This window comes from Larimichthys crocea, chromosome II (genome assembly GCF_000972845.2).
Source record: "Larimichthys crocea isolate SSNF chromosome II, L_crocea_2.0, whole genome shotgun sequence".
Classification (NCBI taxonomy): Eukaryota; Metazoa; Chordata; class Actinopteri; family Sciaenidae; genus Larimichthys; species Larimichthys crocea.
Window position 1 is genome coordinate 11,882,587 of NC_040012.1, and position 22,019 is coordinate 11,904,605.

The window sequence follows — 22,019 nt, forward strand, 5'->3', positions numbered from 1 at the left end:
TTATTTGCTAACTCTAATGACACCTTTGTTATTATGGTAGCATCTGAAATCAGCCTGCAGTCAACATTCATGTCTGTTCATGATTCACAAACGCTGCAATTGTGGCTCCACATGGAAAATATTAGGAGGACAAGTGCAAAACAGGAGTACTCCTTTTTACATTGAATTAATGTTATTGTTCGCAATTCAGCAATAGTCAACACTAAATAATCTTGGTTTTAGGAATAAACTTGCCTCCTGCATAAACTGCCCATAGCTTAAAAGGCTCAGCCTACGTTGCTGTATCTTAATATGTATCAAAATGGTGGAAGCTTAATATTTTCTGAGGTGGTATGTGGTGTATAAAGTTTGAGAAACACTACATTATATATTAATACTGCACCGGTGCATGCAGAAGTTAGTGAGTAATGCTATATTAGAAAGGAGTTTCCCTCTTTTCCTCTAAATTTATTATCAAAAAAAGTGTTAAACAAAAGAGATTAATGGTAATTTCACAGCTTATAAGAAACATATGTAACTGTGTAGACACGTTCTTATTAAAGGTCCTTCACACCTATAGTTCACCCACACGGGTGCTTCTCTTATTGTACCTGATTAGACCCCTATAACTGTGTAGGAGTGTACAGACTGTGCCTCATAAAGCTTTTTCACAGCAGACCTTTTTTACTTGTCATAGTAAGAAAAGCGCAAGTGTTACCTATAAGATTAACAACGGCTCTGCTTTATTCAAGTATCACAGTAAGCCTCGGCTGTGTGAAAATAGACAAAGTGATAAAAACCTGTGTGGGTGTGCAGGGCATTATAAGGAGTTTAGCCAAATCTGCAATATACAGTAGGCACAATACTGAACCCCAAATTGCTCCTTCTCTGTGTGAATGTGTGTGAATGGCCTGGTTAACGATGGCATGGTTAACGATCCCACCCAAGCTATATACCTGAGTCCCCCCACCAGTCAGTCAGAACTGAAGACGCCTCTTGGATGGTTTAACCATTCTCGAAGCAAGACGGCTGAAATGACTGAGAACTGTCACAGACCTCACTGTGTGTGTGAATGATCCCTTCTGATGAGCAGTTGGCACCCTGCATGGTAGCCACTGCCATCAGTGTGTGAATGGGTAAATGTGATATGTGGTGTAAAAGCCCCTTCAAGCACTTGCCTTGATCAGAAGATTAGAAAGGCACTATATAAGTACAGTATATTTACCATTTAGTAATAGTAATAGTAATATTTGGGGCCTTGCTTTGAAAACACTTTTTAGCTCTTGAACAGACAGATTTCCACAAAAAGTACAACTGCTATCAATATTAGAAAAGCATATAATAAAAACATATAACACAATATAGTCAGAATCAGAATCACCTTTATTGGGCAGGTATGTGTACATACACACAAAATAAATTGTCTCTTTACTACTCTGCACTTCTGGTTAAATGCTAAACTGCATTTCGTTGTCTAACTATTTGTTACTTTATGCAATGACAATAAAGTTGAATCTAATCTAATCTAATACAAAATTTGCTTATATAGAAATGTACATAATATCACCAATAATTTATTTTTTTCAAACATTTTATATGTCTATATATTTATATTTGGAAAGATTATTTATTATAATTAGTTCCTATACAAGTTAATAAATTAATAATAAAATATTGAAAATATAATTGTTCTTTTTGTTGTATTTAATTATAATTTTGTGTTGTGTTTAATTATGAAGATTATGAAACTGTTATTTTTGTTGTATTTAATTATTATTTTTGTTGTATTTAATTATAATTTTTTGTTATATTTAATTATGAAAATTATGAAATTGTTATTTTTTTTTGTTGTATAATTTTTGTTGTATTTAATTATTATTTTTTGTTGTGTATTTAATTATTATTTTTTGTTGTATTTAATTATTATTTTTGTTGTGTATTTAATTGCTATTTTTTTGTTGTATTTAATTATTATTTTTAGTTGCATTCAATTATTATTGTTTTTTGTATTTAATTATAATTCTTTGTTGTATTTAATTATTATTCTTTCTTGTATTTAATTATTATTGTTTGTTGTATTTAATTGTTTTTTTTGTTATATTTAATTGTTATTTTTTCTTTTATTTAATTTTTTTTTTTCTTGTATTCATTTATTATTTTTAGTTGGATTTAATAATAATAATTATTATTTTTTTCTTGTATTTAATTGTTATTTTTTGTTATATTTAATTGTTTTCTTTGTTATATTTAATTGTTATATTTCTTGTATTTAATTATTATTTTTAGTTGTATTTAATTATTATTTTTAGTTGTATTTAATTATTATTATTATTATTTTTATTATTATTATTGTGTTTTTCTCGTTGGAGGGGGGCGGGACTTTGACGCTCTTCTGGAACTACGTAAAGGAAATCCTCCAATCAGCGCGCGGTATTTCTCCCGCACGTCATATCCAACGGACCGATAACATGTCCTCCGGTTGAAGAAAGAAGCTAACAGGGAAGCGACAAACTGTTTAATGTCACTCTCGAAGTGAAAAGGCGGAAATGTCGCTACGGTCCAACACTCATCCCGCTCAGTGTCACAGCCACAGCTGCTGCTGAAGTAGACACTTTGTAGGATTTGTGATTGTTGCCGAGGAATGAGCGATAATTGTCGAGGAAGTCGCCCAGCTGGCTGCTAGCTCCGTTAGCAAAGGGAGTCCTTTGTTTTGTTTTCAGTCTCCGAGCAAACATGAAGACAAACTAGTGCGAGCAGCTGCTCCGACGTCAGACGCGTGTGTGCGCTTTCACAGTCATGTTCACGGTGTCTCTGGCTGCAGGTCGTTGAAGTGTAACTTTATATCACAAAGAGAAAACTAACATTAGCCAGCCGAGAGCAACTTAACCACAACACACGAAAGATCTGCTTATTATACACGAAGATAATGGGCAACTGTCTCAAGTCTCCGACATCGGACGACATCTCTCTGCTTCATGAATCCCAGTCAGACAGGGCGAGTTTCGGCGACGGGACAGATCTAGACCTGGAGCCACCTCCGCCGTACCAGGTGAGAGACTGCTGGCTTCTCCAGGACAGAGAGAGGTTTCTGACACAAGCAGGACAAATCTCAGTTTAGAAAAAGCCTAAATGTTAAAAACAGAGGAGGTGATGTGCTTGTATCCCGTGTGTTCATGTCTGTGGCCTCTTTAACAAACCTGCCAGGTGTAGTTTACCTGAGTAAACAAACTGGTTTGAAGTCATTCCCACTGACTGGCCTATCAAGAATGTCCAGATCAGTAAACTGCTTTGTTTCTCAGTTTATCCTGAGCTGATGACAGGAGGGAAACTACTATTGTTTCATGTTTTTTTTTTGTTGTTGTTGTTGTTTCTTTGTCTGTCACCAGGAGCAGGCTCACATGCCCATGTACCATCCCACGCCTAGTCAGGCCCGTCTGGCCACCCAGCTGACAGAGGAGGAACAGATCCGCATAGCTCAGCGCATCGGCCTCATCCAGCACCTCCCTAAGGGTGTTTATGATGGAGGGCAAGACGGCTCGGAGAAGAAGATCAGAGAGTGAGCATTTTGCATGTGTATATTTACACAGAGGAAAGTTGCTGAGCAATACTAACTGAGTCAGACATATTTATCTTACTGACCTCAGTAACGACACTATAAAGATTTTACAAGTCACTTATATATTTAATCCTATATGAGGATGCATGATATGATTGATGGGAGTCATTAGTAACGTAATAATAGAGGTGAAACTGTATTAGTTTGTTTTTTTGCCGAACAGATAAGTCAATTCATTTAAGTGCCCGATGATAGGAGGTTATGCAATAACAATTTTCATAATTAATAACCGTCAAAGTCTGGATTGAGGCTGGACATCTAAAGCAAATTTGTAATTTTTGGCACTTTAAGTAAATTTTTACTTATTTTGAGAGTCGGCTATCAAACAGAAATGTCAAACGCCGGCTGGTTTCAGCTTCTAAATGTGAAGATTTGCTGCCATTTTCTGTTTTTATATCATTATGAATGAATTAATTGTCGTTGGGGTTGTTTGAACAAAACAATCAATTTGAAGATGTCACATCTGGTTATGAGAAATGATAGTTGTGATAGTTTGTGCACATTTCAGGCGTTTTATAGGTCGATTAAATCAAATCTTCAGGTTCATTGATAGTCAATAATTGTTAGGATTATTAAGATTATTTGTAATGTGGATTTAACACACAGGGAGGCTGTATAGTAATAGTTGCATTCATTATTCATTTTTTTTTTATTATTAATTAATTGTAGTCTCCTTTTTTAAAGTCATCTTTACACCGCTCTGTATTTAAACTTTTTATCTCATCCGTTTTCACAGATGCGTGATCTGTATGCTGGACTTTGTATACGGGGACCCTATCCGGTTCCTGCCGTGTATGCACATCTACCACATGGACTGTATAGACGACTGGCTGATGAGATCCTTCACCTGCCCCTCCTGCATGGAGCCTGTGGATGCTGCCCTGCTGTCCACCTACGAGACCAACTAATATTTCACCCCTCCTTCCCCAAGCTTAGGTCAAATATGGCCCCTTCAGCCCCAAACACACACACACAAACTTAACAACTGTCCTCTTATAGAGTGAGAGGAGCTTAAACATGTGTTTTTTGTTTTCTTGCACTTTGAAAAATTCAAAATTAACTCACCTAACGTTGGCCTTCCATTCCCCTCCAGGTCTAAATAAGCTGGTCTTGGGCATCAGTTACACAACTCAGTAAGAAACTGTTTCCAGATGTGTGGTTGTATTTGTGTGTGTTTGACATGCTGAAACAGCGTCCAGTGCTTCTGCTGATAGTGGGCACATTGGATGTGTGTGTGTCTGTGTGTGTGTGTGTGTGTGTGTGTGTGAGCTGTTTGGATTGTTTGTTCAGTGACTGTGCATTTCCATTTGAGCCGGCCTCAGTGGAGTTTCTCCCCACCTGACCCCAGTCCACCTTCATTCCCAGTTAGTTGTTAAAATGGACAGTTAGGCTGACAGATTATTGACCAAAACGTTACGAGGTGTTGCTACAGAATGTAGTTTTTCTGTGGCAACAGTCAGCAAAGACTTCCTCGACATATTGATCTCCTAAACACGCTCTCACTTTTAAAATGGCCCTACACTTTGGAGATATGGCAACACACAGCTGAAGTTTACACTGTTTGTGTTAGATAATAAAGAAGATCTCCAGTTAGTCAGGATTACAGAAAAAATGATGCACACACTTAACAGAAAACATCCAAAGTGTATGTACACAATGTACACCCAAAGGAGACCAAGGCCAGACTAAAAAAATGAAAATGCTTTGAGGTGAAGAGAAATAATGTTGTATAACATTAACGTTCACCAGACGGTATGTAAAGCAGCTGGCAGCCAATGTAAAGGGCTCATTTGTGCATGGGCAGGTGGATCAGTCAGTCAAAACTTAGAAATGCTTGCACACGTTTCATCTGATCCAGAGATTTGCACTTTACTTATAGGACAGTATCTAAACAATATATTAATATATGTACCTTATAACCTTGCACTATCAATACTTCATTCCTTTATTTCCTGAGATGCAAAAGTTAAATAGCTGATAACGATATTTTCAAAGCTGTCAGTAGTCACTTATCACGTCGAAGTAAGCCTGATGATGTAGTTCATGAAATCTGTGATACAGTAGTGTGAGCCTCCGCTTTGTTCCGTTTTGATTTTTGTGTGTTTTGCGTGTACGTGAAGGGACAGAGGCTTGCTCCGGTTCAAAGGAGACGTTCGACATTTCAGGAAATGCGTTTGTCCACTTTCTCGTCAAGAGTTAAGATTGATATCAATCTGATTGTGTGCCTAAAGGAAGCTGGAGCCAGGCACTTAACTGAGCATAAAGACTGTAAGCAGGAAGAAATGGCTAGCATGGTTAGGATGCTCAAAGATCTGCTGACCAGCAACTCTGAAGCTCAGTAAGTTGTGGTTTTACGACTGTTCAACAACACAGTGTACCAGCATTTAGCTCTCTAAATTGTTTAGCTGTTTACCCCTGCTTCTACTCTTTATACTGAGTTAAACTAATCGCCTCCTTCATCTAGCTCTGTTTATGGCGTACAGAGGTGAGATGTGGTTTCAATCTCATCGCTCGGCGAGAAAGCAACTGATCATGTTTCCTTAAATTTCAAACAGTTCCTTTTAAAGAAAGAAAACTGAATCCGCATTAATACAAAGTCACTTTCTTTATCACGTCACATTTTTTTTGTTTTATTACACAATGATTGTTTTATTTTCATTCACTGTAGCAGTAGTTTCGATCGTTACCTTTTTATTTGTGTCATAGTTTGGTGATAGTGTGGCTGTATTATTTTTTTTTTCTGTTACCTGTGTTGTATCTTCTACCTTCACGTTATTTGTAACATTAGTATAAAATCCACTGTGTATTTAGGAGAGTAGGTATATGTAATGTTTACACTGGTTTAAGCCTGACTGTGCGAACCTCTGTCCCGAATGAATTTCACAGTGTGAAAGACTTCTTTTATGGTGTGATAGTTACAAGTGAGATATCAAGTTTTCCATTGAGCTTTTCCTTTGCTGTGTTTTTCAGCTTAAGTTTATTCTGAAAATTAATATTTCATGTAATCTTGTTTTCTTTCTTTTTTTTCTCTTTTTTTTTTGGAAGGCTAAGAAGCCGTCATGTAAAAAAGAAATAAACAAACAAACAAAAGAATCTTTTTGTGGTTTAATTAAGAGCAGGCGATCGTTCCATTGCATTTTAAAAAACGTGTTTGTGTCGTTCAGATGAAGTGGACTGGATTTGGGGTCCTGTGATTACTAAAATAACACACGCTTGTAAAGTATTCCTTTGAGCCTCTCATTAATGCAATCCTAAAATCTGGCAGCATAGTGGAAAACGTGACCACATGGTCAGTGTTCTCCCTTTGACTAATGTAACAAGCCACATTAGTAATGTTTAATGCTTTGTTCTCTCTGTTTGCATCACATGTGAAGGAAACACGTGACTTTACTGGATTGTTATGTGTGACGCACTCATGGGTGGAATTGTAATTACAAAAGCCGGTAAAATCCACATCTAAACATGCCCATGCTAGATCCATTCAGACCAAACGTATGCCTATATCTCTGTACATGCATCTTAACATATGACAAGTAGTTCATGTGGAGTCATGAGACTGTATACGAGGCCCATACGTCCCTCTTTTTGCACTTATAGAGAATATTTGGTTGCAACATGCCCTTTTTTTCTTCAGATTAAGCAGTTACACATTTAATCGGCTTTGCATGCTTTTACTTTTTTGATCAGATTCAGACAACGTTGAGCAACACAGTAAAGGCAGACATGGAAAGGTCACTTGTTTAAGTGCAACCATAATAAGATTTGGTGTGGCAACATATTAAATCTCTGCAAATATTTCAAGAATTTAGGCTGAAGGATTGTTTGTAGCAAGAGAAATGACAGCTTGTTTTAAGAAAACTCAAATCATCACCAAATATCTTTTGGCCTAACTCAAAGAATGAAGTTAAGGCGGTAAATATGCAGATTCACAGAGGACTGAACCTCATTTGAAGGACAATCTCTTTGCACAGTTTGTCACCGTGCTACACAGGAATTGGCAAATGAACAAAGCACATAACTGAAGAAAACAAAACAACCATTTTGATTTTATCAGATTTAATTTTTTAACCATTAAATATTGAGTGAACGATCCATATTTGTTTTAATTAAACCTATGATGACAGTACAGGATTTAGGCTTGCCACTCCAAAAGACATACATTCATATAATTATATTTTAATTTGTCTAACGTCTCACACCAGCTGCAAACAAAACCATAAAACCATTTTTTTTTCTCTCGACATTATACATTTAGTCATTATCCTATTTGTATTTTATTTTTATAACCCTGCCGACTAACGTTAACACAGAAAAGCATCATCAGGGTTTGTACATCCCGTGAAAGGTGACAGGAATGTCGCACTCCACTTCAGCTCTGGCAATCTCAGACAGATCTTTGGCGTTGAGAATGAGAAGGTATGCAGGTCTCTGGGAGCCCGGAGCCGCAATGATGGTCAGAAGCACACCTAAGGGCACAGCACCACATTATCATACAACAATTCCTATCATAGTAGGTGTTGGTATTGTGTTCATATTGCTGCCGACATACCATCGTCCTCATCTACCCCATCAGGTGTCTGAACAAACAGAGGCTCTGAGGGATAGGAGTCTGGTTCTTGCCATACCCAGGTCTCCTTGGTCTTCACATTCAACTTGCAGATCTACATACAAGTAAAAAAACAAAACCATAGAATGAAAAAGCTTATTTTACACACTCTGAGACACTCATGACTAAAGCTATTTCGTTAACTTACCCTGTCTGGTATGAAATGGTTGAGACCCAGGCCGTAGGCATATGTGTAGTTCTTCCCTGCAAACTTCTCGTAGTTGATCTGAGGGAACTCAAAAGCTACAAAAGCAACATTAAATAGTTACATACAGTAATGGAGACATATTCAGTATATATTTCAGAGATGACTGTGCCCACCACAGCTAAATAAATTAAATGTGTTTGCACCTTGGCGAGGCCCGGAGAACAGCACCTCTGGCTCCAGCCAGATCGTCCCATCAGCGTGCATCGTCGCTGTGGCTGTCGTGTACGGCAGGCTGACAAGGTTCTTCCCCTGCTCCTCCTACATCAAATAAGATTAGAACAAATAAAACATTTTCACTTTAAAGTAAGTGGCAACCTGTGTCCTTCTGATGAGCAAAACAAGTGGCTCACCTTGTGGACATCCAAGGGAATAACGTATCTGCGGACCTCCGGCTGTGGCGCCATCATTGCCGCCTTCTTCACCTCATCCCAGTTGGCCCTCAAGTTGGCCAACCAGAGGTAGTTGTAAACGAACTCAAAACTGCATGTATGACAAAAGGACAGATAATAAGAACAATATCTGCGCATTAAACTGAAGATATCCAAGATGTTTTAAATAAAAGTCCAACATTTGGCTTTTAGGTTACCCTTTCCATCCACAGAGGTCAACAACAATGAAGCCTTGGTCCTCATAGGTGTTGATGTGATGAAACATGCCAATGGCTGCCGCTTTGAACTTGTGATCAATGTACTCTCCGGGTTCTTTTGTGGCAATGTGAAACAAGGTCTATAAAACATCAGAATGCATGTAAGATTTCAACATGGAGGGTTAGAAACCATCAATATATATAATATCAGTCTACTCTGGGTTCTTACTCCTTGGGACTCATTGGACTCAAAACAGTCCATGTAGTTGGAGCCTCGGATGCTCCAAGCACTCAGGAATTTCAGCAGGTTGATTTTCACTGGAGTCTCCACAAAGACAAAGTAGTTCTCTGACATGCCGAAGCTAGAAATAAAAGGATGTTAAAAAACATGGACTTTCTGTGACAACATTGACGAAATACCAAATGGATCACAGTGGGCTTCGAGTCCACACACACCTGTGCACATAGGAGGGCTTGAACCTCTCTGCACTGGGGATCTGCACCACCACCTTGGACTTCTCAATGGGATCAGACTTATCTAAGAAAAAAGGTTGTTTTAAACAGGCGTCAAGTTGTTTTTACACTGGGATCTGTAATTACCACATTAATGCTAAGTACTTTTTTAAATAATGTCATGATCTCAATATTTCCTACAAAAAAAAGGAGTGAATGTGCTTTGTTTAATGACATCAGAGAATCTGCTTTGAATTATTTCAATTCAGGAAGCTCTAGGGGACTGACCCTGAGACAGAAAACATCTTTTGTACTGTAAAACATTTTAATTGGTTTTACAAGAGGAATTATGGTGAGTATTTCAACCCTGAATTATCATTCAGCTGCAAAATTAACTGCTGTTAAAGTGACTGTCTGTGTAGTAATCCCAGCACTGATCTGAACCTTTCTGTGTGGGTGGAATCCTGACAATGTTGTAGGCCAGCGATGCTCCTTTCCCCATGCAGTTTCCAATGTTATACACTGTGCCATCTCTCTCGATATGAGGGTGAGCTGTCACTCCATTGATGTTGATATAGTTGCACAAATCAACCTGGACATAAAATAAAGACACCGCTTTAATATGAAGAGTGGTAAGATAAGTTATTAAACCTCAAATTTTCTGATGTATTTGTACTGATATACCTTCTTCATCGTCTCCAAGGTATCAGTGTTTACTTTAGTGACGTAGTTGGTTTCTGTTACAGCATAAAAATCCTCGCCAACAGGATAAACATTCACCAGGCAGTTGTCTGTGACCTCCACACCCTTGAAGTAAGAGAAAAACCTGCAAATGAAAAAAAGATGAAGATGTTGTATAAAGTTAACATGCATTTACTCAAATACTCTGAATACTCCTTCGACCAGTGGCTATTAGTAATGTCATGAACTGAAATGTAAACTAACAATTAAAAGAAAAAAAAAAAAGATGCAGCATATTCAGCAGCGTAGTGAAAAGAGAAACCCAAAGATAAATACAATACATGTATTTGCTGGATGAGTTTATCGACTGGTGGAAATCCTGTGTGTTTACCAACCTGGAGAAAATATTCTTGCAGGGATCAGGGTATGCAAAAGTGCCGAACTCAGTGATCACCACGCGCTTCTCTGTGATGGCTCTCACATATGCATCTGTTCTGACAAACCTACATGGAGGAAAGAATGAAAAGCAATTTTATCCCAAGGCATTATACATTTATTTTGAAAAACTATTTTTTTTTTTAATTCATCATTCAATATCTTGAAAATCTTGAATTTATCTCTAAAAGGCTACCTGACTAAACAAAGGTGTTAAAATGACAAATAAGGATCAAAATATGAATCAAAACCTAAACCCCTCACTCGGTATAAGTATGAGAAAGTAAACTTGCAGAGAGCTCGCATCGAGTTAGGTGTTATTTTTATAAATGTTCTTAGTTATGATATACTCTAATTTCACGCTGTTAATGTAGTTTTAGGAACAGTTTGATTTGAAAATTGAGACTTGATGCATGCTCAAGTCTCTACACGTTGATTTCGCTACATGTCAGTGATATAAATGAGGCAAACAGACTGAAATCCTTCAGCTCTTACTTTCGGTAGTAGGTGACCTGGCCATTCTTAAAGTCAAATTTGTGCATGAGGGCCTGGCCATCAAAGAGGTGATAGAAAGGTTCATCTCCAACCTCAAAAAGCCCAGGTCCCAAGCGGAGAAGACTTCCCTTCAGATATGAGGGAATACGACCTGTAACACACAAACATACATAAATCAGAGATTGTTTTGAAATGTATTGGTTGCATTGGAAGCTGGTCTGTGTTCTCTGTAAGGAGTAATCAGTGTGTAAGAATTATATAATCTATTTCTGTCTGAAAATATGCAAACAAACCTGTGACTGTTGCTGGAAGAGGCTCAGCCAGCTCCTCACATGTCTCAAAAATCTTCTTGTAGGTACCAGCTGGGTGTTCAAATCTGTCATCAAAAAGTGAAGACATCAACCAACACTGCAGCCAAGTAAAACAAAATCAAGGCATTATTTTAGCAAAAAAAATGTATGAGTCTGCTTGTTGGAGTTACTAAAAGCAGGTCATGCTGATGAGCTTTAAATCCTTTAGGAGTTTAATCACTTGCAGACTGACTGTTTAAGTCAATGTGTAAAGGTCACAGGATCAATAATATAGAACATTATAGAAATTTGCAATCAAATCTGGAAAAGCAAAACCCATCACTGACTAAACTATTTTTAAAACATGATGACCCCACTTGCCTTTGTTAATCAATAGAAAATCAGAAACTCACCGGCTGACCATGTTTCCTTCTCGTTGTGGCACCTCACAAAGCTTATGAAAATGTCTGGTCAGTTCTGAGCTGGAAGTCTCAGATCTACGAATGGATTTGGGGGTTATTTATTCATCCAGTCCTCCTCACAGTCATTGCAATCTGCACGCGTAAACCTTTCTCCTGACCAATCATGTCACACCATGAACAAGAATCCCATTGTGCCAATATCCTTCGCTTGATGGCTCAGTGGCCACCGCTATGAAACCGGATTTATTGTAAAGAATATTTATCGCACAAGAAGTGGCAAGTGTGTTGCAATAGTGCATGTGATTTTTTTTTTTTTCAGTGTTTAGATTTAGTGGTTTAAAATAACCTATAGTCATGCTGAGAGTAGAGTTTAAGAGTATTGATGCAATGTGTATGGCTACATAACAGTATGAATATGCAGTTTATATTTATAGCCACTGATGGTGTTACTTTTATATTTTTAGACTACTTTTATATTATTCTACTAAACTGGTCAAAAACCAAGCCTTTTATCATTTCAGGACAATGAAAACACCTTATTCTAGATTAAATAACAGAGCCATGGAACAGATTCGTTGTGAAACAACAATAACAGTGTACTTTCACTGCTATTATTAGGCGATCTTGCACAATATGATAAGTAAATAATTAAAATGGGGCCAGTGTTTCTTTGGTGTGAACACAAAATGTCTTAACTGGCTGGTCTCAGCGCAGCTATAATCCAGGTGTAACTAGGGATTATGTTCGACGTAGCCTGAGGACAAACGCTGCATTGTTTCTCCTGGGAAAAAACACCATTAGTAGAGAGAGTTTCACCAGAGGCTGTTTTGTCAGTGGAAGGATTGTCATGTGATATTTGTATATTTTTTTCAGTGCTGTATGGACTCACTTTAAAAAGCAAAATACAATGTTATGAGTATCTGTTATTAATAAAGTAAGACAGGGTCAGTGACTGAAGTGTTTCTATAGTGGAACAAACATGCTACTGTGAAGTGAGCACATTCCTACACAACTGCAGAGCTCTTTCATTTAAACAACTATTGTACAAACCGTGTTATCTTATTATAACGGTTAACCGTCTTAACCGTTAGAATTTTTTCACATTTTATGTTTTTGATTTATATTTTTTCATGTCTAGTACTTTCCTTCATCTTTCTTTTCAACTTTACTCTACAGGATTACTCCATATTCATTATGGCATGACCAATTCATCAAAGCAAACATGTTTGGCAATAAACTGATGTTGACTACTTTCAGTTACTCTGGAAAACAGTGCTTATTAAAGTTTGACAAAACAATATGAACTTACAATCCACTTCTAATCTTTTTCTGGGGCTTTCAAACATATCATATGATCCTGAGGTTGCTCAGTTGTGATGGAGCTTATGACTTCTTCATCATAATATAAAATCATCATTAACTACAGATGATCCATCTCCAGGACAACTTAACAAACATCCACTGATGTGATCAACTGTGTGATGTGGTTGATGCTCCAGAAAGAGAATATTCTTAGCTGACAAGTTTGGGCATGTGATTTAAAATCCAAAGGCAGATTTCACTCTTTATTTTTTTTAGTTGTTGAGTTGAGATTGTTTGAGTTGTTGTTGTCACCTTTGACAAATGTGACAAACATTTCCTTGATTTTCCAGTTGAAACTCAATCTGTGATGGTAGAAGTGTGATCATATCAAGTTATCATGATGTTATGTGTATGACAAATATGTACGGTGGTTGCTTTCCTTTCTCATTATCCTTGTTTACATCATCTATAAAAGCGGATGGGGACCTCTGTTGGTTATTAATTGCAGTTAAAAACTTGACCTACATATCATCAGCGTTGCCGGTGCTTGTACGAAAGACTAACATCGCATTGATGGATTGGTTTATTAATAAATGAACACATCTGATAACGCATGTTTTGTTTTTGTTTTCATCAATCTGCTCCTGTTACAGTTTAACTGCGCGCATGCGCACTTTGTTCGGGAAAAACTGTTGTTGATGTAGTCGCCTGCTAACACACCTAGCCTGCTAAACAATTAGCCACAAACAAGCGGATTTAACAGCCGGCGTTTTCACTTTTACTTAAACTTAAAGTTCAGCCTGTTGACGGTGGTTAGTTGTCGGTTTCAGTCGGTAACATGAATTACACCACGAAGGTGGTCCAGGTGACCAACGTGTCACCGAGCACAACGTCGGAGCAGATGAGGACACTGTTCGGCTTCTTGGGCACCATCGAAGAGCTGAAGTTATTCCCACCAGAGTGAGTTTGACTCTTTCTTTAGTTTACTCGGTTAACTTAAACAACGCCAGGCGCAGGTTATCTGTGTGTTTGTTTGTTTCTGTTTGTTGTAAACGGGTTGTATTAGTAGAAAAAGCAAACGTAGGCCTGACATGCTAACTAGTACTGCAGCTAACAGTAACTTAATACACCAACTGCAGTAACGGTCATAGTAACGGTCTTTGAACTGTTGCCAATAGTAACGGTCTTTGAACTGTTGCCAATAGTGACGGTCTTTGAACTGTTGCCAATAGTGACGGTTCAGTCATGATATTAGAGACTTATTAAATAATATGATGTGTAAATATAGCCCTACGTGCTTTACTCTTATTGTTAATATGTCAAATAGTGTGTTACACAGTGATACTTGACACAGTGTATTGAACACACACACATGTATTTGATTATATTTTATATTGCTTAGTTCATATTTGTCATATTTGTCCTTGTTGTGTGTTACAGTTACAATTAGTGCTCTTAAAGGGCCAGTGTGCAAGATTTAGTTGCATCGAGCCTGGTGAATTTACAGATCAACTGAATACCCCTCGCCTCACCCCTCACCCTTGCAAACGTGTAGGAGAAACTGAGATGGCCGTGAAACTGACCCAGTGTTTGGTTCATCGTTCTGGGCTAGAAACATGCAACATGACATAAAGAGGACATGCCTTCTCTGTACCTCTAAAAGATTCATTACATCTAATTCTACTCTATACACTGATGAAAATATACCTCATTAAAATATTCCATTCCTGCCAATAGATCCCCCCTAAATCATACACACTGGACCCTTTAATGCTGAGCAGTCCCTCTCGTCCTGCACATTCATTGTATTAAAATAAAACCTGAAAACTGAAAACTGATTTCTTAAATGGGTTGTAACACTAACAAGCAAGTTTGTTTGTATTTTGTCATACTGAAATTATTCATCAACTATTCCTAGAGTCCAGGAAAAGTTAGCAGTGACCCAAATAAAAAAAATACTCATGGAAAGTCAACATCATGAGAGAAATAAAAAAAAAATTCAGCTTTTATTCTACCGTCACATAATTTTGTCTGAGTAAGTAAGACAAAAGTTTGATTTGTGCTTTTCCCTTCAGTGTCCTTGCTACGTCACATTTTTCTTTTTTTTATATTCATTATTTTCACTCGCTATATAATATATTATTGATTAATCTGTTGATTGAAGATGCCTGCCCAAACCAAAAGTCCAAAGATATAGAGAAGAATAGAAGCACATTACAGAAGCAGGAAATGTTTTACTTGATGTCATTTTAACTATGTACACACTGAAACAAGACAACAATTCACCAAAGACCATAGTGCTATGTGAAATGTAAAACAGTGCAGACGGGACTGTGATGACTAGGACTTAAATCTGCACACACATTACAACACAAAATACAACAAGGGCTACATAAAGTACAGTACGTTTGACAAGAAACAACAGACCGACTTTGAGGTGTATGTATATGTGCTCCATGTGGATGTACACAGTATGATTATAGTAGGTATATACTGAATTAAAATAAGCAGCAGCAGCGATCAAAGTGTGCATGGATTGTATGTGCAATGTGCAAATTGTTATTCGTTGCCGTTATATTAACAGTTCAAATTATTTTTAATTTAATTTAAACCTTAGTTTATTTGACTTAGTATCTAAGTACATGATTTGATGTTTATTTACTCACCAACAGAGCAGCAAAGTTGTAGTGCACTATTGTTTTTATGGCAGTATTGTACGTGGATGTTCTGATTTTCTACAGCTTGGTGACTAACAAAGCATGTGGGAATGGTTGGACCACGTTATGTTGCTGTGAAGAAAAAGACTGGACAAAAATTAGATTTCAAGATTGAAATTTTTGTGGTGTGTAATGTACTGTTTTCCCGCTTCCTCGATAGTGATTCTCCGATGCCGGTGACATCGCGGGTGTGCTTTGTGAAGTTCCAGGAGCCCGAGTCTGTCGGAGTGTCTCAGCATCTGACTAACACCGTCTTCGTGGACCGAGCGTTGATCGTGGTACCGTTTGCTGAAGGTTTGTCTCTCCGTTATTCCCTTTTTGTATGAGTGGTCCGTGTTGATTGAATGGCATGACTCTTGAAAATGTAAAAGAATAAAAAAAAGAATTTCATTTATCCCATTTTGAGAAGTCAGCTCACCTCGGCCTGTTTACATGAGATTTGAGGTAATTAGAGCGATACTGGTAATGCCGTTCCCTCCCCTATAAGAAGTGTTTAAGGCAGACCTGTCAGATTTTTGGTATTCTGTGGTAGCACATCCCATATCTGCTTTACCACCACAATAAAATACATATCAAGCTGTATGTCTCCGCCTAAAACAATAACACATTCTGTATTCAGAATACCAAAATCTGCTTTACAGACTGGGAGTTGAACACTCCCAAGCTGCAGGCGCCGCAGACACCTCAAAATACACAAGTGAAGTTGTTTAAACTCTTAACCATGTGCATTTTATTTTCTCCCCCATATTGGACTATCCTCTGTTAAACTTCTCTCTGTTATTTGTGTGTGTGTGTGTGTGTATGTATGTGTGTGTGTGTGTGTGTGCGAGTGTGTGTGTGATTTTTGTAGTGAAGAAGGCAAAAGCAGCCCCCTCGTTGATGGCTGAAAGTGGTCCTCTGCCTGCCAACAGGGGATTATAGACATTTGCAAAGGCCAGCAAGCATTCAAGTCCCATCCCACTCTTTTTGTGTCCTCTATTCTTTCTCTGCCTTCTCTTTCCTTCTGTCTAATTTATCTTTTCTAGGTTTAGTATAAAGGTCAGATATCGGGGACATACCCTGAAACAGTGCTCACTTTGCATTGTTTTTGCAACACTTGTGAATGCTGCTTAGCCATACATTCATGGCCTTAAAGGCGACATTTTTCATTTTTGGATGTCAACAAATCCCATGAAAAGACCATTGTTGTCCAAAAAAACTGTTAAAAGCGTATCAGTGAGCCACACCGTTGCACCGGGTGACATGTTTGTTCATTGTGATGAATGCAGGCATCATCTGCTAACGCTCGCGAGCACGCCAAATGTATATAAATCCGCCACTGAAAGTCCTCAAAAATGCACAAGTTAGTCCTGTTTGAGTAAGTTTAGCTGAACACTAGAGTCCCCAGATGTTTGAGGAACTCACTAAGCCTTTTATAGAAATGAAACGACACACTTGTGACCTGTTTTTTGAAGATTTCAGCGGCTTTTTTTTTTTTTTTTTTTTTTGCGTCTTTTCATAGGATTTGTTGAGAGTAACCAAACATTCAGTATCGACAACCTTATCCTTTTAAAGATGTTTAAATGAACTCTTGAGAGAAAACGAAAGAAGAACGGCAGTTATTTGTGTCTGGTGGCAAAAGGGTGTGAGTAATCAGCTGTGCACTGCACACACATATTTACTTAACCATATATGAGCAAGTAATTTTGGGACTTAGCAACAGTAGTCAGTGCTTGGTTATGTTTGTATCGTACAAATCTCATCATAAGATGTCTAAGATGCCCACCGGACATGACGCAATGTTGGTAAAATATACTCTCTTTAACAGTGGTCTTCTTTTGTTGTTGTGTTTTACAGTTCTTTTTCCTGGCTCAGCCAGTCCTGTATACCAGGCCCTGCTGAAAATACCATCCAACAGTTTTGTCTCCTGCAGCAATTTCTCTCTTCAGTGTGCTTTTTTAAACTTTTTTTTATTTACATGTTGTCATTGTTGTGTGTCCGTATTAAGGTCATGTGTTTTTGTGAAAGAGTTGTTTTGTGGGTGGATTCACTGTGAGATGACTATGAGGTGTCAATTTGTTAATGTGGGTCATTTAAAAAAATAAAAAAAATAAAAAAAATCAGTGACATATTGCAAATATAAATCTGATTTAAAAATGATTGGACTGCGGTAGCACAGATTAATCAAACCAGTTATCCTCTGCCTAGGTTTGGTTAATTGATGCAGTGGCAGGTAAGGATACTAGAATAATGATGTACAGCAGACACGTTACCCACCCTGAATTCTGCTATTGTCATTTAGTGTATCTGACATTTGTGTTTTTGGTAAGTAGACACTGATAGCTTGTAAAGTGTTCTTGCCAAATCCCTAAAATTCTCTCTGTTGTGTGTATCTCGATTTTTCTCTGTGTGCTTTTAGTAGCGAAGCCGCCAGCGTGAGTCGCTTGTTTCAGTAAACGTCTAAATGAAAATTGAGGGCACACCCAACTGGAGAAGCAGCTGTGCTTGCTAACGTTTGGTTCATGACTTAAAAAACACGTTCAGGTGATATATTCTTGGCAGTGTTCATTGGAGTAGTGTGATATATTCCAGCAATAGTTATGTCACTGCAATGATTTATGTTGAATTCAGGGAACTCTTCTCTGATCTGTAAGGTAACCATTTTTGTTGAATCTAATTTGGAGAAATGCAGTGTGAAGACTTTTTTTTTTCTTTTCTTTGTCTTTTCCAACATGTCTTCTCTGTAGTTCTGTCCTAATGCCTGCTTTTATTTTTCTGTAGGATCTATTCCAGATGAGGCTAAAGCTTTGTCGCTGTTGGCGCCGGCAAACGCTGTTGCAGGAATTCTGCCAGGAGGAGGACTTCTTCCAACGCCCAATCCCATCCCCAATCCACATGTAAGACTTCACTGCTTCGTACAAAATTTCTGACTATGGGAAATATTTCCAATATGATCTAGTGTTTGACAAAGAATCATGCTCCAGGTGCTGTTGTCATGCAGAAGAAATAATGTCAAATTACTAATTAGTACTATTTTTTTTTTTTCTCCGTAGTCCAAATAAACTCACCTAATTTGGTAGGAGTTCTGGCACTTTCGATCAGATAACTTGATCTTTATAAGCAGATAGTTTGCTCAGTTGTCATGAAAGTTACAGATGTTGTGATTTGCATGTGTCTGAGCACTTTAATGACTTCTCGTCATGTTTGCTCAAATGATTCAAAGTTCATTCTTGTCCTGAGAAACCACAGTTGATCTTTATAATTCTTTTAAAAATAGTTAGGTAAATTGTCAGGTGTTATTTGTGGGTGATACGCAGCGATACGTGGCCTCACCTGTCAAAATGTGGAAACGATGACATTAACACTTGTACGAGCACATACAAACATCGTGTGTGTGTGTTTGTTGTTTCTACTCCAGATGGGAGGGAACCTGTTCTGTACTCCAAACATGGATGCGATGGCTGCATTTGGATTCCCGGGACCCAATATGAACCCCCAGGTGAGAGGTTTTCTTGAATGACACTGACAAACAAGTCCTTGCCAAAACCTTATGAAGTTAGATATGCAGTGTTTTTAATCTTCTCTCTGTTTTTGCAGGCTGCAGATCAGCTGTTGAAGTTCATGACAGATCCAAAGTAAGTCAGTATAAAGAAGCTCCTATGTAAATTGTGGAGTAAAGCAACATTGTGTTGTATGTTTGTTTTATCATAATGAGTCGACTAATTAATGCTCCTTTGTTTAGACTGAATCCTTTGGCTGCAGGCTTAAACCTGAATGCGAGCCTCAAGGCTGACGCATCAAATAAAGAAATCGAAGAGGCCATGAAGAGAGTCAGAGAGGCGCAGTCGCTCATTTCTGCTGCTATTGAACCTGGAAGTGAGTGCACAAAAGCTGCATTGCAGTGTTCAGCAGTCATAATTCTTACTTTACTGCTTTTTGCCTTCGTACATTGTACCTCGACATTGCGAAGCAGCTTTATTTTTTTTCTATCCTGCAGATAAGGAGAGCAAAAAGAAGCGCCCTCAGTCTCGGACTAGATCCAGGTCTAGAAGGAGGAGGTCCAGATCACGCTCAAGACACAGGTGATTACTAATGTCAGAGATATATAAGAGTTTATATGGAAAAGCTTTTTGTACATTGAGATTAAAGTGAAATGGTCTAAACGTTTGCAGGAGAACCAGGAGCAAATCACGGCGACGGTCAAACTCCAGAAACAGGAAGCGCTCCAAAAGCCCGCGCAGGAAACGCACACACTCCAGAGACCGAGGCAGACGATCTCAAAGCAGATCCAGGTTGGTTAAATGTCCATGTCTGCTTTATGACAATCATAGTCAAAGATGTGAGTGAGCCTGTCTGAGATCTCCAGTCGATGTGTCCACAGAGACAGAAAGAAAGATGATTTAGGGAGAAGAAAATCCAAAACGCCACCGAAAAGTTACAGCACAGCCAGGAGGTCACGAAGCACGAGCCGGTGAGTACAGCGGCGATGTTCATGTGCTCAGGCTAATGCAATACAAACACTGAGATTGCGACATTTAAAGTATGAAGTCCTCAGCTTTTTGTCCTTTATGCTGCACAGGAGACGTAGGAAAAGTCGAAGCGTCAGCCGATCCCCTAAAAAGTCTCCTAAGAGGAGAAATTCCAGATCTCCGTCTCCTCGAAGGTTGGTGTATTGATGTGAAATATTTGTAATAATACTGCACGCCTATTTTTAAGTATAATATTTAAAGGCAGTTTTTAACGCAATGATTAAGGGTGCTTAATGCTGTGAGAGAAAATAAACAACAATAATATGGTATCAAGACGAGGCTGATGATCACAAAAAAAAATAATAATAATTTTGCAGTTTTGCATTTTTTGACACACCTGACTTTTGCTCTCCTCCCTCTACAGACACAAGAAGGAAAAGAAGAAGGATAAGGAAAGGGACAGGGACCACAAGGGTGATAAAGAGCGTGGTCGCGAGGAACGTGAACTCTCCGGCAGCAAAAAAAAGAAAATCAAAGACAAAGAACGAGAGCGAGAGAGAAAATCAGACGGAGAGAAAGGAGATGTCAAGGTTGGTAAAGCATGTTTGAAACTCAAGTTTTTTTTTTTGTTTTGTTTTTATTCTCAGCTTTGCTGCTCTGATGTAAACCAGACTTTGAGGTGGGAAAAGGAGGGGAGGGGGGGTGTTTATGCTTTAAAATGTCACATCCGTTGGTTTTCTTTCAGGTCACCAGAGATTATGATGAAGAAGAACAAGGCTACGACAGCGGGAAGGAGCAGGACAGGAAGTATTCTGACGACTCTGCTTTGTCTCCTCAATCTGTAGAAGGTAACGGCACAGTGCAGCCTGTGAAGGCCAAAATTAACGGAGCTGACGATCACCATGAAGAGGACATGGACGTCAGTGATTAAATGATCCATCCGGGCTTTGTCCCTCATTAAACATTTGACTCTTTATTTTTTTTTTCTCCCCTCACTGGGGTAAATCTAGAAATGTGAAGTGAGTGTGAAATGTATTGCCCAAAGACGTCACATTGCTTTAAGCTTTTTGGCTTGACAAACTTGTTTGGTTCAAAGCTGGAAAGAGGCTTTGCTTTGCTTTTCTTGATCTTATGTTGTCTGGTTTTGTCACTTCATTTACTGAATCTTTATATTTCTGTTCAGTGTTGTGCTGTGTTGCTCAGGCCTCTTCCTCACATTCTCAAAATGTGTTTGCTCCTTGTTATTTGGAAGAGTTTTAATGAGAATGTCTTTTATAATAAAGCCAATTTGGAGAAGCAAGACATTGCATTTGTCCTCTCGAAGTCTCTCTTGACAAATTTTATTTTTTGTAATAGATCAATAGAACACTGAAACAAAAGAAAGTACTAACCTCATAAGACAAAAATGTCCACTTTCAAAAAAATATGAAAACTGACAAGTAATCAAACTAGTAATTTATAACGTTTTTACTGTAAGTTTTTCTCCTTAACGACTTAAGAGGGCAGTAAAATTAAACCGACACGTTTAAGTAGAGGTGGGTAACATGAATAAAATTCTCCACAATAAATGTAATTTTATTTAGTGATATTGTTTCTGAGTAATCTTTTGAACAGAAACTGATAATGGACCAATAACCAGAAAGAAATATCTGCCTTTGGCTAAACCAACAAATATACCTGATAGCACAAGTCACTAATAGTGCGATAAATCAGTCCTGCTTATTGCCCACAAACGTTAACATAGCTAAATATGTGATGGTTGACACATGAATGTTGCTCGT

At 38.1% G+C, this 22,019-nt stretch overlaps 3 protein-coding genes across 3 annotated transcripts; 2 read left to right on the forward strand and 1 right to left on the reverse strand.

The window, feature by feature from the left end:
- Positions 1 to 2,404: 2,404 nt before the first annotated feature.
- On the forward strand, positions 2,405 to 6,469 carry LOC104935896 (RING finger protein 11). The gene is made up of 3 exons (XM_010751809.3): positions 2,405 to 3,028; positions 3,366 to 3,535; positions 4,332 to 6,469. The coding sequence occupies exons 1-3, from the start codon at positions 2,906 to 2,908 to the stop codon at positions 4,501 to 4,503; spliced, it is 465 nt and encodes a 154-aa protein (XP_010750111.2). The 5' UTR covers positions 2,405 to 2,905; the 3' UTR covers positions 4,504 to 6,469.
- An 896-nt stretch (positions 6,470 to 7,365) lies between these two features.
- rpe65a (retinoid isomerohydrolase RPE65 a) lies at positions 7,366 to 11,838 on the reverse strand. The gene is made up of 14 exons (XM_010751817.3): positions 11,763 to 11,838; positions 11,353 to 11,435; positions 11,060 to 11,210; positions 10,525 to 10,632; positions 10,133 to 10,274; positions 9,893 to 10,040; positions 9,452 to 9,533; positions 9,225 to 9,357; positions 8,996 to 9,135; positions 8,760 to 8,889; positions 8,553 to 8,667; positions 8,350 to 8,444; positions 8,145 to 8,256; positions 7,366 to 8,061 (listed from the first exon to the last, which is right to left on the reverse strand). Exons 1-14 carry the CDS (start codon positions 11,771 to 11,773, stop codon positions 7,916 to 7,918), a joined length of 1,596 nt encoding a protein of 531 aa, XP_010750119.1. The 5' UTR covers positions 11,774 to 11,838; the 3' UTR covers positions 7,366 to 7,915.
- Positions 11,839 to 13,611: 1,773 nt separating this feature from the next.
- Positions 13,612 to 21,542, forward strand: LOC104935914 (serine/arginine-rich splicing factor 11). The gene is made up of 12 exons (XM_010751829.3): positions 13,612 to 14,033; positions 15,951 to 16,084; positions 18,551 to 18,666; positions 19,188 to 19,268; positions 19,367 to 19,404; positions 19,512 to 19,645; positions 19,767 to 19,851; positions 19,942 to 20,061; positions 20,151 to 20,240; positions 20,349 to 20,432; positions 20,663 to 20,828; positions 20,984 to 21,542. Exons 1-12 carry the CDS (start codon positions 13,912 to 13,914, stop codon positions 21,167 to 21,169), a joined length of 1,356 nt encoding a protein of 451 aa, XP_010750131.1. The 5' UTR covers positions 13,612 to 13,911; the 3' UTR covers positions 21,170 to 21,542.
- Positions 21,543 to 22,019: the final 477 nt, after the last annotated feature.